Here is a 14,133-nt window from a genome sequence, read left to right as displayed (position 1 = left end):
TCTCGCTCGTATTTTATAGGCTAGGCCTACGTGCCGCTGCAATGTCCGGCTGTCTCCCGCTCCTTGAGCAACGGCCCATTCGCCTCGCACCATGCAGGGGATGCACACAAACGGAGATGCACCCGTGTCATTCCCATCCTGGCTGATATGTTGATTTTTATTTGACTGATAAAATAGTACATTACCGGAAATTAATTTCCACGACTTTCCTAAAACATTTTGGATTTGATCATTTTTCTAAACTTTTCCAAGCCTGGAAAACACAATTTTAAAATTCCATTTACTTTCCATGACCGTACAAACCCTATAATACAAACTTATGGACAAAATAGAAAATTAAGTACACTTGCACAAGTCTTTCATAAAACTTTAACAAACGTAGGTATACTTTTCAATATAGACTACAACCAAAACTGGACTTATAAACCCTTCACAAATCCTTACTAAAGTATACCACAAATAATATGCTATAATATTTCATTTCAAGTGAAGGACCCCCGTAGTTCCATTCGAACACTGTCTAGACCACACAGCTGAGGACTAACAGAATCACGGGTCATCCAGCCCAAGCACCAGACGCAACACTCCCAAACTCCCTTCACTAAACAGACACAGAACAATTCCCAATCTCCACTCTATAATACCAAACACACCGCGCTATATCCTGTACCAGGCACCACAACAACAGGGCTGTCAGGCCATTAAATCATTAAGTTGTGCAACAACCGTCTGCTAGTAAGTCGACTTAGCACTAGCAACAGCCTGTTCAGTGGGAGTTTAAAATGGGAGTTTGTGGTTTCGCTGCAATTAGTTTTTTTCCCCCTCTTTAAAAGAGGCGGCATGTTAAAAGAAGCAGGCGTGATTGTGGAGCGTACTGGCACGGGGCCTGGGCTCTAGGGTGGAAGATAAGCCGCCCGATGGGTTACGAAATCCTGCCCTCTGGTCCTCTCTCTCCGTCTCTGTGCGGGTGAGGTATATGATGTGATAATAACCGCTAGTGTCTGTCAGCCTTCCCCCGATTACAGAGGAGCTAGGCTAATGGTTAGCCTGCAGGTACGGGAGTGTCTGTCAGCCTTCCCCCGATTACAGAGGAGCTAGGCTAATGGTTAGCCTGCAGGTACGGGAGTGTCTGTCAGCCTTCCCCCTGATTACAGAGGAGCTAGGCTAATGGTTAGCCTGCAGGTACGGGAGTGTCTGTCAGCCTTCCCCTGATTACAGAGGAGCTAGGCTAATGGTTAGCCTGCAGGTACGGGAGGGTCTGTCGCCGCCACAGAGGGAACTCTGTGTGTGTGTGTGTGTGGTAAATAAAGTTGAGTCGTACTTAAGATGGGATCATACGTTTTCGGCGGAAATGTGAGATGGGTGTAGGAACCATGAGCACAAGAGGGAAGTGAACGAGATGGAAATCAATGACGTTTCCGCACAAAAGGAACTTTTCTAATCCTCGAAAGTGCAAGAGTTTGAGCGTTCCGCAACACAAGAAAGTTGCGCGCTCGGGCACTTCACACAACAGTATCTCCTTTGTTTTGGACACAGACCGTTGAAGTTCGAGGAGCCACTTCTGAGTGTGGAGCCCAGCTCTACACAACAGGCTTATTACTCATGGTAAGAGGGGAGGCCCCCGAAACACAGAGCTGCAGCAGCAACAGTAGAGGAGGCCCTCGCTTTAAAAAAAACACAGCTAGATCCTATACCAGCTGGCAATCCCTTAAGAAAGCACTGCACCCCCGTCTCAGACGTCACACACTGCATGGCAAAGACGTGGGAGGGGGAGTAGGGCTACACGGCGGCTTTATTGACACACTGTGGCCAAGAGGAGAGTGCAGCCGCTACCGCTTTTGTTGACTGCACCGAGTGTCTGCTGCCAGACTGCTTTATTCCTTGCGTCTCTTAAAAATGCAGAGCCAGGCTACTACTGGTTGGCCAAACCACGGGAACACCAAGCAGACGCTGCCAGCCATGTTGGGCTGTTGGCAGGGTCAGAGAGGCCGCCCGCCTGCCTGTCCGCAAGATCTGCATTTGACAGCGGGTCTCTGCCACGCTGTCTGGAGCGCAAACTGCAACCCCCGAAAAGCCACAGTAGGCCCAGTAGACCGGAACATTCTTTTTACGACCCCTTCCTTTTCTTCTCACTCCCTGCTTCCTCGTTTTCTGGCTGTCCCTTGCACCCTCTCTCGCTTCCTCTCTTGTCGTCTTTCACTTACCACGCTTTTCATTTCCCCCCCCGCCCCCCTCTGTCTTTCCTTCTCCTGCTGCCTTCTCTCCACTTCCTCCTTGCCGGGTGATCGTTCCCTGCCGGCGCGGCGCTGTCCATGGGAAACAATTAAACGCCACATGGTCTTCCTTAGTACGGACTTCCTTTCTGAGGCGGCACAGGAGTGCTGTGACGGCCATCAGGCTCCCAGCAGCCAGCCACACACACACACACACACACACACACACACACCTAGAGCCACACGACCAGAGGCAGCTGGAGGAATCTAGGCAGGCAGCTGGAGAGGGAAATTCAAAGTGACACGGTTTCCTCTTTGGATGCCAGGACTTTTTAAAGATGAATGACACGCCACCAAACCAGACTTGACTGTATTTGTCTTTCCGCATGCTCGCTAATGCAATGTAAAAGCTAAATATAACTTATGCTGAAGACGTGGACATAAAGGTAGACTTAGTCCAGGAATTGAGGAGATGGGCTGAAAGTCTAATCCTGGAACAAACTCATTTCCTTTGACCAACAGAGTGGAGAACAACAGTGTAATAATTATTGAAGCCTGGGTGCCAGTCTGTTTCTGCTCAACTCCCAATGGAATTGTCATGACAAAATGTTTACCTTGCCAATGGAGTACGCAAAAGCACGAACACAGATATGGGACCAGGCTATCAACGTCCTGGTCTGTGGTTATACTCCAGGCTCTAAAGGGCCGTCTCATTCCAGGCTCCAGTCTCCTCCCCTGCCTGCAAGACTCTTCTCTGGGCAGCAGCAGTAGTCGGGCATGACGGAGGACATTTCAAACAGCCTGTGATTGACGTGCCCCGAGTTCCGTTATGCTGGGTGGTGCCTCTCGCTGCCCGGATGAGGTGTGGGGAGGCAAGGGTGCTTGAGCTGAGTACCCACTTTTACTAGGCGTTGCTCACACACTCCAACAAGGATTTTTCATTTTCTTTTTTTTTAAAGGGGAGCGCCTTCATGCCAGAGAAAGTGTCTGAGCTTGCTCAGGCATCGAGGCTATCCAATCACTGGTGTCAGTCACTACCTCAAGGAGAACACTTGATAAAACAGACAGACTTGGTGGCTTATTCCCCATCCTATCCTACGACGAACAATATCACTCAATTCAATAATAATAGTTAAGGCTTGCTTTAATAAAACCCATCCCAAATAGACGTTGTTTTAAATAAAGGACACTAAAGTGTCTGTCAACCCAACGACTTCCATTCTACGCCAAAGTGACCTACACTGACGTGGGAACGGCTTGGGGAGGGGAGACGTAAGCTCAAAATAACCATGCTTTCTGACTTGAGTGCTCTGGGGGATTATCCCGAGGAGGGCTGAAGTAAATGGCACTTCACTCAATAGCACTTTACTGCCGGGACTGAATGGCTGTCTACCTCTTTGTGAGCTGCGATTGCCACAGGTTTGTTTTGGCATGAAATGGTCGGCGGCAGGGTGCCCGGCAAACATTCCTGAATCTAATGGGGGCTTCGCTTCCTTTCAAAAAGTCTGGCAAAAGCTGGGGCTATAGTTCAATTTAGCAAGGTGGCTGCTGCATATTTGGTGAGTGTTGCTGTGCGCACAAAACAACATAGTTAGTCATCCTCAGCCTTCACACAATAAATATGAGCGAGAGAGAGAGAAAGAGAGAGAGAGAAGAGAGAGAAAAAAGAGCGAGAGATGGTGGGGGCAAAGTAACTTTGCACTGGGCCCGTCTCCACATCGAAGTTTGTCTGGACCTCTGAGCTGTTTTTAAAGTTGCACTATGCAGAAATCGCTCTGCGATTTCCTGGTTCCTAATACTCTAATAGTTTCAGTTCATTTGACAATATAAGCTAGTATTGTGTAGAGAAGCATTGTACCATATAAACTGTTATGAACTATATATTTTTTAAGTTGTTTGAAGCTGGTGTACAAAACCAAAATAAGACACAAAAACGAAACTTAAGAACGGGAAGAAATAGTGCACATAGAACAGATCGACAACTCACATTTTGAGTGGCGCAGCATTCTAAGGCACTGCACTTCAGTGCTAAAGGCATCACTACAGACCTTGGTTCGATTCCAGGCTGTATCATAGTAGGCTGTGATTGGGAGTCCCATAGGGCGGAGCACAATTGGCCCAGCATCGTCCGGGGTAGGGAGTCATTGTAAATAATATTTTGATCTTAACTGACTTGCCTAGATAAATAAAGGTTAAATAAATTCTATGTGAATTTGGTCGGGTCGCCCAAAAAGGTCACATATTGTCACCATAAGACTGGGAGGCTGATATCCCTGGGTCTTGTTCAGAAGGGCACACGTATAGTAGGGCTGGGTCATACACCATCTAATTTGTGTTTTTATGCGATATTCCAAATACCTATATTGGCAAGAATCAACGTTCTCATTTTTTTTCGTTCTTATGAGTGTTTATGTCCTCATGTCTTTTTGGTCTCGTCTCCTGTGCTCCTTCTGTGCTGCGTGCAATGGCTTATAGGCTGTGCACGTTCCAATTCACTCACACACACACACACACACACACACACACACACACACACACCAAGCCCCTCCACCTGCCACTCACAACAACAAAGATTAAAGATCACTCCTTCCTCTCTGACAAGCGGATACAACTCACTATTTGCATTTGAGGTTTGGTCCAACGGAGTCGTCGCTCATATGGCCACCGAAACAGATTGAAACACTATTTTACTGTAATAGCAGAGAAGTTATCCTTTCTAAAGATACCCCTTTGTATGTCTCAACTCCTGGAATTGCGCACAGAGCAGACGCTACCAAAACAAGAGTATCAATGAACATTGATTCTGGAAAACGTATGCTCAGTTTGTCACACGCGGCAGTGCGGTGCCTACTACTGCTAGCAGCATTATAGCCAAAATACTTCTAAAACAGACTACACAGCTCGTATAAATGTGCAATAAGCATAAAACACTAATATCAGATGGCTACTCACGAGCATGTGGGCTTGAGAGGTTGTTTATGAGACCTGTGTTCATGTTCTATAATGCCCGCTGCAAGAAGTTATTATGAGTGGTTCAGGTTGTTTAAACAAAAAAGGGGCATTTTCATAAAGATACTTGAAAGCCAGATCAGTGACTATGGGGTGAAAGGCTCATCTTTTAGGCCATAGTCGCCCAACGTTTTGCAACCAAAAACAGTCATCTACTTGTCAGACAAGTTCAGGTCAGCAAGAACTTCCCTGTTCCATTCGGTTCCAAAACGTTTTGTCTCCACTGAACAGGACCCTGGTTCGTGACTCGACGCGACACCCTGTTGGGATCCCAGCAGTGTTGTTCTCTCATGGGGACATTGCTATTATGGGAGACCTTCAAAGAGCGGCTCTTGACTGTCTGACTGACTCAGCTGAAACTGAGAAAGGGCTCTGGTCAACTTTCACTCTCCATGACCACAACAAGCAACTATCAATATCAAAATAGACCTAAAAGTGTAGGGATGAGCATGCTACAAAAATATCTCTCTGAGTTTAAAATTAAAGATACCCAAGTTAAGAACAAGCTTTTTTCAGATTGTAGAATATATATACATACAGTTGAAGTCAGACGTTTACATACACTTAGGTTGGAGTCATTAAAACTCATTTTTCAACCACTCCACAAATTTCTTGTTAACAAACTATAGCTTTGGCAAGTCGGTTAGGACATCTACTTTGTGAATGACACACAAGTCATTTTTCCAACAATTGTTTACAGACAGATTATTTCACTTATAATTCACTGTATCACAATTCCAGTGGGTCAGAAGTTTACATACACTAAGTTGACTGTGCCTTTAAACAGCTTGGAAAATTCCAGAAAATTATGTAATGGCTTCAGAAGCTTCTGATAGGCTAATTGACATAAATTGAGTCAAGTGGAGATGTACCTGTGGATGTATTTCAATGCCTACCTTCAAACTCAGTGCTTCTTTGCTTGATATCATGGGACAATCAAAAGAAATCAGCCAAGAAAGAAAGAAAATTGTAGACCTTCACAAGTCTTGTTTATCCTTGGGAGCAATTTCCAAACCCTTGAAGGTACCACGTTCATCTGTACAAACAATAGTACGCAAGTATAAACACCATGGGACCACTCAGCTGTCATACTGCTCAGGAAGGAGATGCGTTCTGTCTCCTAGAGATGAACGTACTTTGGTGTGAAAAGTGCAAATCAATCCCAGAACAACAGCAAAGGACCTTGAGAAGATGCTGGAGCAGACCGGTACAAAATGATCAATATTCACAGTAAAACGAGTCCTATATCAACATAACCTGAAAGGCTGCTCAGCAAGAAAGAAGTCACTGCTCCAAAACCGCCATACAAAAAGCCAGACTACGGTTTGCAACTGCACATGGGGACAAAAGATCGTACTTTTTGGAGAAATGTCCTCTGGTCTGATGAAACAAAAATAGAACTGTTTGGCCACAATGACCATCGTTATGTTTGGAGGAAAAAGAGGGAGGTTTGCAAGCCGAAGAACACCATCCAAACCATGAAGCACAGGGTGGCAGCATCATGTTGTGGGGGTGCATTGCTGCAGGAGGGACTGGTGCACTTCACAAAATAGATGACATCATCTAGATGGCAACATCTCAGGAAGTTAAAGCTTGGTCTTCCAAATGGACAATGACCCCAAGCATACTTCCAAAGTTGTGGCAAAATGGCATAAGGACAACGAAGTCAAGGTATTGGAGTGGCCATCACAAAGCCCTGACCTCAATCCTATAGACAATTTGTGGGCAGAACTGAAAAAGCGTGTGCGAGCAAGGAGGCCTACAAACCTGACTCAGTTACATCAGCTCAGTCAGGAGGAATGGGCCGAAATTCACCCAACTTATTGTGGGAAGCTTGTGGAAGGCTACCCAAAACATTTGACCCAGGTTAAACAACTTAAAGGAAATGATACCAAATACAAATTGAGTGTATGTAAACTTCTGACCCACTGGGAATGTGATGAAAGAAATACAACATTCTCTCTACTATTATTCTGACATTCCACATTCTGAATATAAAAAGTGGTGATCCTAACTGACCTAAAACAGGGAATTTTTTTACTGAGATTAAATGTCAGGAATTGTGAAAAACTGAGTTTAAATGTATTTGGCTAAGGTGTATGTAAACTTCCCGACTTCAACTGTATATACTTTTTTTTACTGTGGGCGCCACCACATTACCTTTGGGCTTAGGGCTAAATCCTAAACTCTCTCTGTGTCTTCCTGAACCTCTTTGCCCCCCCCCATCCGAGGGGCATAAATACTTTGGTCAATTGTAGCCATCTCCATTAGAAAGCGGAGCTGAGCCAGTGAACAAATGATCCCTCCGACGGGCTTACACAAGCTTAGCAATGTTGACATGTCCGAACAATCGCCGGAGGACCGAGTTTCCAGGCAGACTATGACCATCAACACATCACACGTTGCACTGTGAGCCCATAGCAGGGATTTTGTGTTACATGGGTGACTCAAGCACGACTCATTCCACATTTACCATGGATAGCCTGGCGTTGTTTTCGAATTGACAATCTAATTGAATGTTAGGATGGAAAAGTAGTGTATCAAGGGCAAAACGTCATCAACCATTTGATGTGCTGACACCAATTTGTGATAGGTGACCTCTAAAAGCACTGAAGCGTGAATCTGGGCAAAATTGTTCCATCATCACACTTCTAGTGAATTTGGAGCAGACATGTTCTAAATATAAACCTAGTTTATCCTCATAAGTCACAGACACGGACTTGTTGGCTACGATTTTTTTTTTAAGATGAATGATTCAGCAAGTTATCAATACATTACCTTTACTATCCTACATGTGGTCTTTGGACATTAGACTCCACTGAAGGCTGTAAAAAAAAAAAAATGCAAGCAAAGAACTGCAAGGATTGTCTATCTATTTGGTCATACTGATCATTAAAGATCATTGAATATGTACTTGTTTGGCAAAGTTACGCGATACAGGCAAGTCTACATTTTTCTCCCACGTGAGAAATAGGCCCAGGCTTTACATAGCTCGTCGTTGTATACATAAACACTAGTATAGCAACACAGACATGGCCACATAGTAATGAGTCACAAGGGGCCTCAAGCATGGCATGGTTTAAGTTTTTGCAAGCAATGTAATACGGCGGTGAGAATGGATTGCCACAACGTTACCTGCGATGTTGCAAATAGATTCTGCATGTTTTTTTTGCAAAGATAAACTGTTGCAGGGCGACATAACGTGACGAGTTGGCTAAGAATACCAGTTCAGATTAATTAAATCAATTAAAAACTGTCGACAAATGTAAGTTTGGCCTAATAGCTTCAAACAGAGACAGAGCATGAAGCCTACGGAAGAGTGAAACATAACAGTTTGGGGTAATGCTTTTGCTCATATCGCCCAACAATCAATATCTACGGATTACATGATGTATGCGCCTTTGGTACATGCATGATTTCTTACGACAATCAATTACTGCTTGGTCGAGAACAAGTAAAGTGGAAAGCAACATACAGTGGTTTGATCCATTCCAGTGTTGATTTCTGATGGACGAACTGAAGGGACGGTGCGCCGCAGGTACGAGGCTCTTATCGGGGATTAGACATCCTCGGTTCTGGTGGAAGTAATCCATAGTTAAAAAACGGTTCGGACTAGGGGTGAGTCCCACCACATCCTCACTGTCGTACATCACGCAAAACGAGCTGCAAGCCCGAAATAGACAGCAACTGTCCTCTGATCTCCTCCGGTTCGAATAAAGAAGACGAGAGAGGGGTTTTCAAAAACACCGAGCGCAACGAGGGATGTCATCACATGTCGCAGGGAAAGAACGCATCAGAGGGTGTCCTCCCCAACAGAGTTGTAACAACATTACAACAACAACGTAACAACTTCTTGTTCTCCAGCCCGCGCGATGAAGTGACGCAACCGACCTATATAGTGGTTTAATTCAGTGGGCACAAACTGTTGTGATTAGGAAAAAAACAACTACACCAACAAAAATAATAAATGTTAAAACAAATTATTCCGTCTGTTATTTGCTCGACTCGTTTTGGGAATATGAGTCCGCGATTCACTGTTGTTGAATGGTGTTTCCAAAGCTGTTGACCAACTCGGGCGACACAGAGTTTCAAGTGGACCACGCTATTCCCCCGTCGATCTGCCTTGTCCTTCCAATGCAAGCATGTGTGGAATACAAGTCCCATAGAAAAGTCGCCTATGACAACTTCTTGTCCATCACGCTCCCACCGTCAGTTACGTGTCCCCCCCCACTCTCATATTTAGAGATACAGTACAGTATGTCGCCTCAACAACCGAATCAAGTGGAAATAGGTATTTCAATTCCAAATCGCTCCAGAACGGATAACATGTCCAGGAGTAATATCCGATCTCTTCGATAGACGACGGAGAGCGCTATACTAAGTTCATCTCAAATACAACAGGCTTAAGATTCGTCGAGAATCTGTTGAGCATCCTGTTGTTTTCGTGATCGCTGCGTTACATAAGGACACTTGACGGCCGGCGTCCATGTCTTGTGAAGAGACCTCTGCTCACAGTTCATTCGGTTTCCAAATGCTGCCCTGCAATTTGTGTGTTTTTTTTTTGACGAGTTTCAGCAGCTGCGTATTAGCTCCACCTACCCAGCCTCACTTTTCCGTCCTTAAACCCTCAGCTGGGTGTCTGAAACCGGAAGCATCCCGTTTAGGGGGAAAGGATAGCAGAAGAGACGAAGCCCGTAAACCGACGCCTGCTACCTTAGGTTATCCTTCCTCTGGTTATAATCCAAATGTAACGTTCTCAGTTTGTAAATCATAGAGGGGAGTATTTGATGTTGTTGAAGGTGTTCATCAGATGACAAGTATCTATTCTGCATGAGATTTGAAGTGGAACATGATAATTACATGATACAGTACAGCCCTGATTGATCTAATGACTGTAGTGGGACTTGACAGCAACTGGGTGGTATTTTTTTTAAATGTATATAATGACTGAAGTCGGCCAATGGCCCTTTAAAAGTGCACTATGCAGAAATCGCGCCGCCACTTCCTGGTTGCTAAAATTCTAATAGTTTGCCTAATGTTTGTTTATGTGACAAAACATGCAAGTATAGTGTAGAGAATCGTTGTGCCATCTAAACAGCTTTGAAATCTATTTTCCATAACCAAAAATATTGTACACTGAACAAAAATATAAACGCAACATGTAAAGTGTTGGTGCCATGTTTCATGAGTTGAAATAAAATACCCCATAAATGTTCCATACACTCAAAACACGTATTTCTCTCCAATTCTGTGCACAAATTAGTTTACATCCCTGTTAGAGATCATCCCTCCTTTGCCAAGATATGCCACACATGTCAGGTGGATGGGTTATCACAAAGCTGATTTAATCAGCATGATCATTACACGGGGCGGCAGGGTAGCCTAGAGTTGGACTAGTAACCGAAAGGTTACAAGTTCAGATCCCCGAGCTGACAAGGTACAAATCTGTCGTTCTGCCCCTGAACAGGCAGTTGTTCCTCATTGAAAATAAGAATTTGTTCTTAGCTGACTTGCCTAGTTTAATGAAGGTTTCAAAATGTTCTCAGTTTGTAAATGGGGACAATAAAAGACCACTAAAATGTGCAGTTTTGTCACACAACACAATGCCACAGAAGTTTTCATGGAGCATGCAATTGGCATGCTGGCTGCAGGAATGTCCACCAGAGCTGTTGCCAGATAATTTGATGTTAATTTCTCTACCATAAGCCACTTCCAATATCGTTTTAGAGAATTTGGCAGTACGTCCAACTGGCCTCAACCACAGACCAAATAAAATACAATTTTATTGGTCACATACACATGGTTAGCAGATGTTATTGCGAGTGTAGCGAAATGCTTGTGCTTCTAGTTCCGGCAGTGCAGCAATTTTGTATTTTTTATTTCACCTTTATTTAAATAGGACATGGTGGCGAAGTAAATAAAATATAGCAATTAAAACACTGGAATGGTAGATTTGACAGTAGATGAGTGTGCAAAGTAGAAATACTGGGGTGCAAAGGAGCAAAATAATTAAATAAATACAGTAGGGGAAGAGGTAGTTGTTTTGGCTATTTATAATGGGCTATGTACAGGTGCAGTGATCTGTGAGCTGCTCTGACAGCTGGTGCTTAAAGCTAGTGGGGGATATAAGTATTTCCAGTTTCAGAGATTTTTGTAGTTCGTTCCAGTCATTGGCAGCAGAGAACTGGAAGGAGAGGCAGCCAAAGGAGCAATTGGCTTTGGGGGTGACATGTGAGATATACCTGATGGAACGCTTGCTACGGGTGGGTGCAGCTATGGTGACCAGCGAGCAGAGATAAGGCGGGACTTTACCTAGCATGGTCTTGTAGATGACCTGGAGCCAGTGGGTTTGGCGACGAGTATGAAGCGAGGGCCAGCCAACGAGAGTGTACAGGTCGCAGTGGTGGGTAGTATATGGGGCTTTGGTGACAAAACGGATGGCACTGTGATAGACTGCATCCAATTTGTTGAGTAGGGTGTTGGAGGCTATTTTGTAAATGACATCGCCAAAGTCGAGGATCGGTAAGATGGTCAGTTTTACGAGGGTATGTTTGGCAGCGTGAGTGAAGGAGGCTTTGTTGCGAAATAGGAAGCCAATTCTAGATTTAACTTTGGATTGGAGATGTTTTGTGTGAGTCTGGAAGGAGAGTTTACAGTCTAACCAGACACCTAGGTATTTGTAGTTGTCCACATATTCTTGTCAGAACCGTCCAGAGTAGTGATGCTGGACAGGCGGGCAGGTGCAGGCAGCAATCGGTTGAAGAGCATGCATTTAGTTTTACTTGTATTTAAGAGCAGTTGGAGGCCACGGAAGGAGAGTTGTATGGCAATGAAGCTCGTCTGGAGGGTTGTTAACACACTGTCCAAAGAAGGGCCAGATGTATACAGAATGGTGTCGTCTGCGTAGAGGTGGATCAGAGACTCACCAGCAGCAAGAGCGACATCATTGATATATACAGAGAAGAGAGTCGGCCCAAGAATTGAACTCACCCCCATAGAGACTGCCAGAAGTCCGGACAACAGGCCCTCAGATTTGACACAGTGAACTCTGTCGGAGAAGTAGTTGGTGAACCAGGCGAGGCAATCATTTGAGAAACCAAGACTGTTGAGTCTGCCGATGAGGATGTGGTGATTGACAGAGTCGAAAGCCTTGGCCAGGTCAATGAATACGGCTACACAGTATTGTTTCTTATCGATGGCGGTTAAGATATCGTTTACAACCTTGAGCGTGGCTGAGGTGCACCCATGACCAGCTCTGAAACCAGATTGCATAGCGGAGATACGAAATGGTCGGTAATCTGTTTGTTAACTTGGCTTTCGAAGACCTTAGAAAGGCAGGGTAGGATAGATATAGGTCTGAAGCAGTTTGGGTCAAGAGTGTCCCCCCCCCTTTGAAGAGAGGGATGACCGCAGCTAATATCTAACATGTAATCTAACAATTTCCCAACAACTACCCAAAACACATAAATCTAAGTAAAGGAATGGAATAAGAGTACATACATATAATATAGGGGGGTATTTGATGTTGTTGACCACGACAATGGCGTCGTGTGGGCGAGCTGTTTGCTGATGTCAACGTTGTGAACAGAATGCCCAATGGTGGAGTTGGGGTTATGACATGGGCAGGCATAAGCTATGGACAACAAACACAATTGCATTTTATCGATGGCAATAGAGATACCGTGACGAGATCTCGAGGCCCATGGTCGTGCCATTCATCTGCTGCCGTCACCTCATGTTTCAGCATGATAATGCACGGCCCCATGTCGCAAGGATCTGTACACAATTCATGGAAGCTAAAAATGTCCCAGTTCTTCCATGGCCTGCATGCTCACAAGACATGTCACCCATTGAGCATGTTTGGGATGCTCTGGATTGACGTGTACGACAGCGTGTTCCACTTGCCGCCAATATCCAGCAACTTCGCCCAGCCATTGAAGAGGAGAGGGTCAATATTCCACAGGCCACAATCAACAGCCTGATAAGGAGATGTGTCACGCTATGAGGCAAGATAAATAAAGGTTACATTTATTAAAAAATTCATATTTTTAAAAGAATATTGGTGGTCACACCAGTTACTGACTGGTTTTCCTGATTTACGCCCTTTCTATTTTTTTTAAAGGTATTTGTGGCCAAAAGATGCATATTTGTATTCCCAGTCATGTGAAATTCCTTATATGAACTGTAACTAAGTAAAAACTCTGAATTTGTTGCATTTCTATTTTTGTTCAGTATATTTTCAGCTGTTTGAAGCTGGTCTACAAAACCGGGGGTCATTTTTTTATTTTAAATTTAACTAGGCAAGTCAGTTAAGAACAAAATCTTATTTACAATGACGGCCTACACCGGCCAAACCCGGACAACGCTGGGCCAATTGTGTGCCGCCCTATGGGCCTCCCAATCCCGGTCGGTTGTGATACAGCCTGGACTCGAACCAGGGTGTCTGTAGTGTCGCCTCAAACACTGAGATGCAGTGCCTTAGACCCCTGCGCTACTCGGGGCCCCGAGACGCAAAAACAAAACGTAAGAACATTAAGCATAGAAATAGCACACAGAGAACAGATTTACCGCTTTTTAGACTTGCTTTCAATGAGAATTACAGAGCTAGAACTTATATTTCTATGTGAATTTGGTCAGGTCGCCCCAAAAAAAATCATATTGCAGCTTTAATAAAATTTCATTCTATTCAAAAACAAAAAAAGGTTTGAACAGTTTAAAATATGAGTGACAAATCAGTAGTGTTAAGCCTGAATGCAGAATCATTTATTTACTGAAAACAAGTGTGGCGGCTGTTGTTCTGATACAAAACAAGACACTTGTCAATATTGTTCAACCTTTCCATCCATCCCTGTCCCTGTACCGTAAATACGCCCATTGACTGCCCACCAATTACACACACACACACACACAC

General features: G+C 44.4%; 1 protein-coding gene and 1 long non-coding RNA gene across 3 annotated transcripts in view; both read right to left on the bottom strand.

Moving 5' to 3' along the window:
* The window catches only part of LOC149978890 (uncharacterized), a 699,006-nt gene that overhangs the window by 414,612 nt on the left and 270,261 nt on the right, over nucleotides 1-14,133 (bottom strand). The gene's annotated exons all lie outside the window — the stretch shown is intronic.
* The window catches only part of LOC110486146 (retinoic acid receptor alpha-A), a 212,602-nt gene that overhangs the window by 48,227 nt on the left and 150,242 nt on the right, over nucleotides 1-14,133 (bottom strand). The window contains exon 1 of one of the 2 annotated variants that reach the window (XM_036940800.2): nucleotides 8,698-9,858. The exons of the other annotated variant lie outside the window; for it this stretch is intronic. Within the exon in view, the coding sequence (XP_036796695.1) occupies nucleotides 8,698-8,872 (175 nt within the window). The 5' untranslated portion in view covers nucleotides 8,873-9,858. Of the gene's footprint in view, nucleotides 1-8,697; nucleotides 9,859-14,133 lie in introns of those variants that run through there. 2 annotated transcript variants of the gene reach the window in all.

Source organism: Oncorhynchus mykiss, chromosome 13 (genome assembly GCF_057628025.1).
Source record: "Oncorhynchus mykiss isolate SJ-2025 chromosome 13, ASM5762802v1, whole genome shotgun sequence".
NCBI lineage: Eukaryota > Metazoa > Chordata > Actinopteri > Salmoniformes > Salmonidae > Oncorhynchus > Oncorhynchus mykiss.
This window is presented reverse-complemented; position numbering and strand designations above follow the sequence as displayed.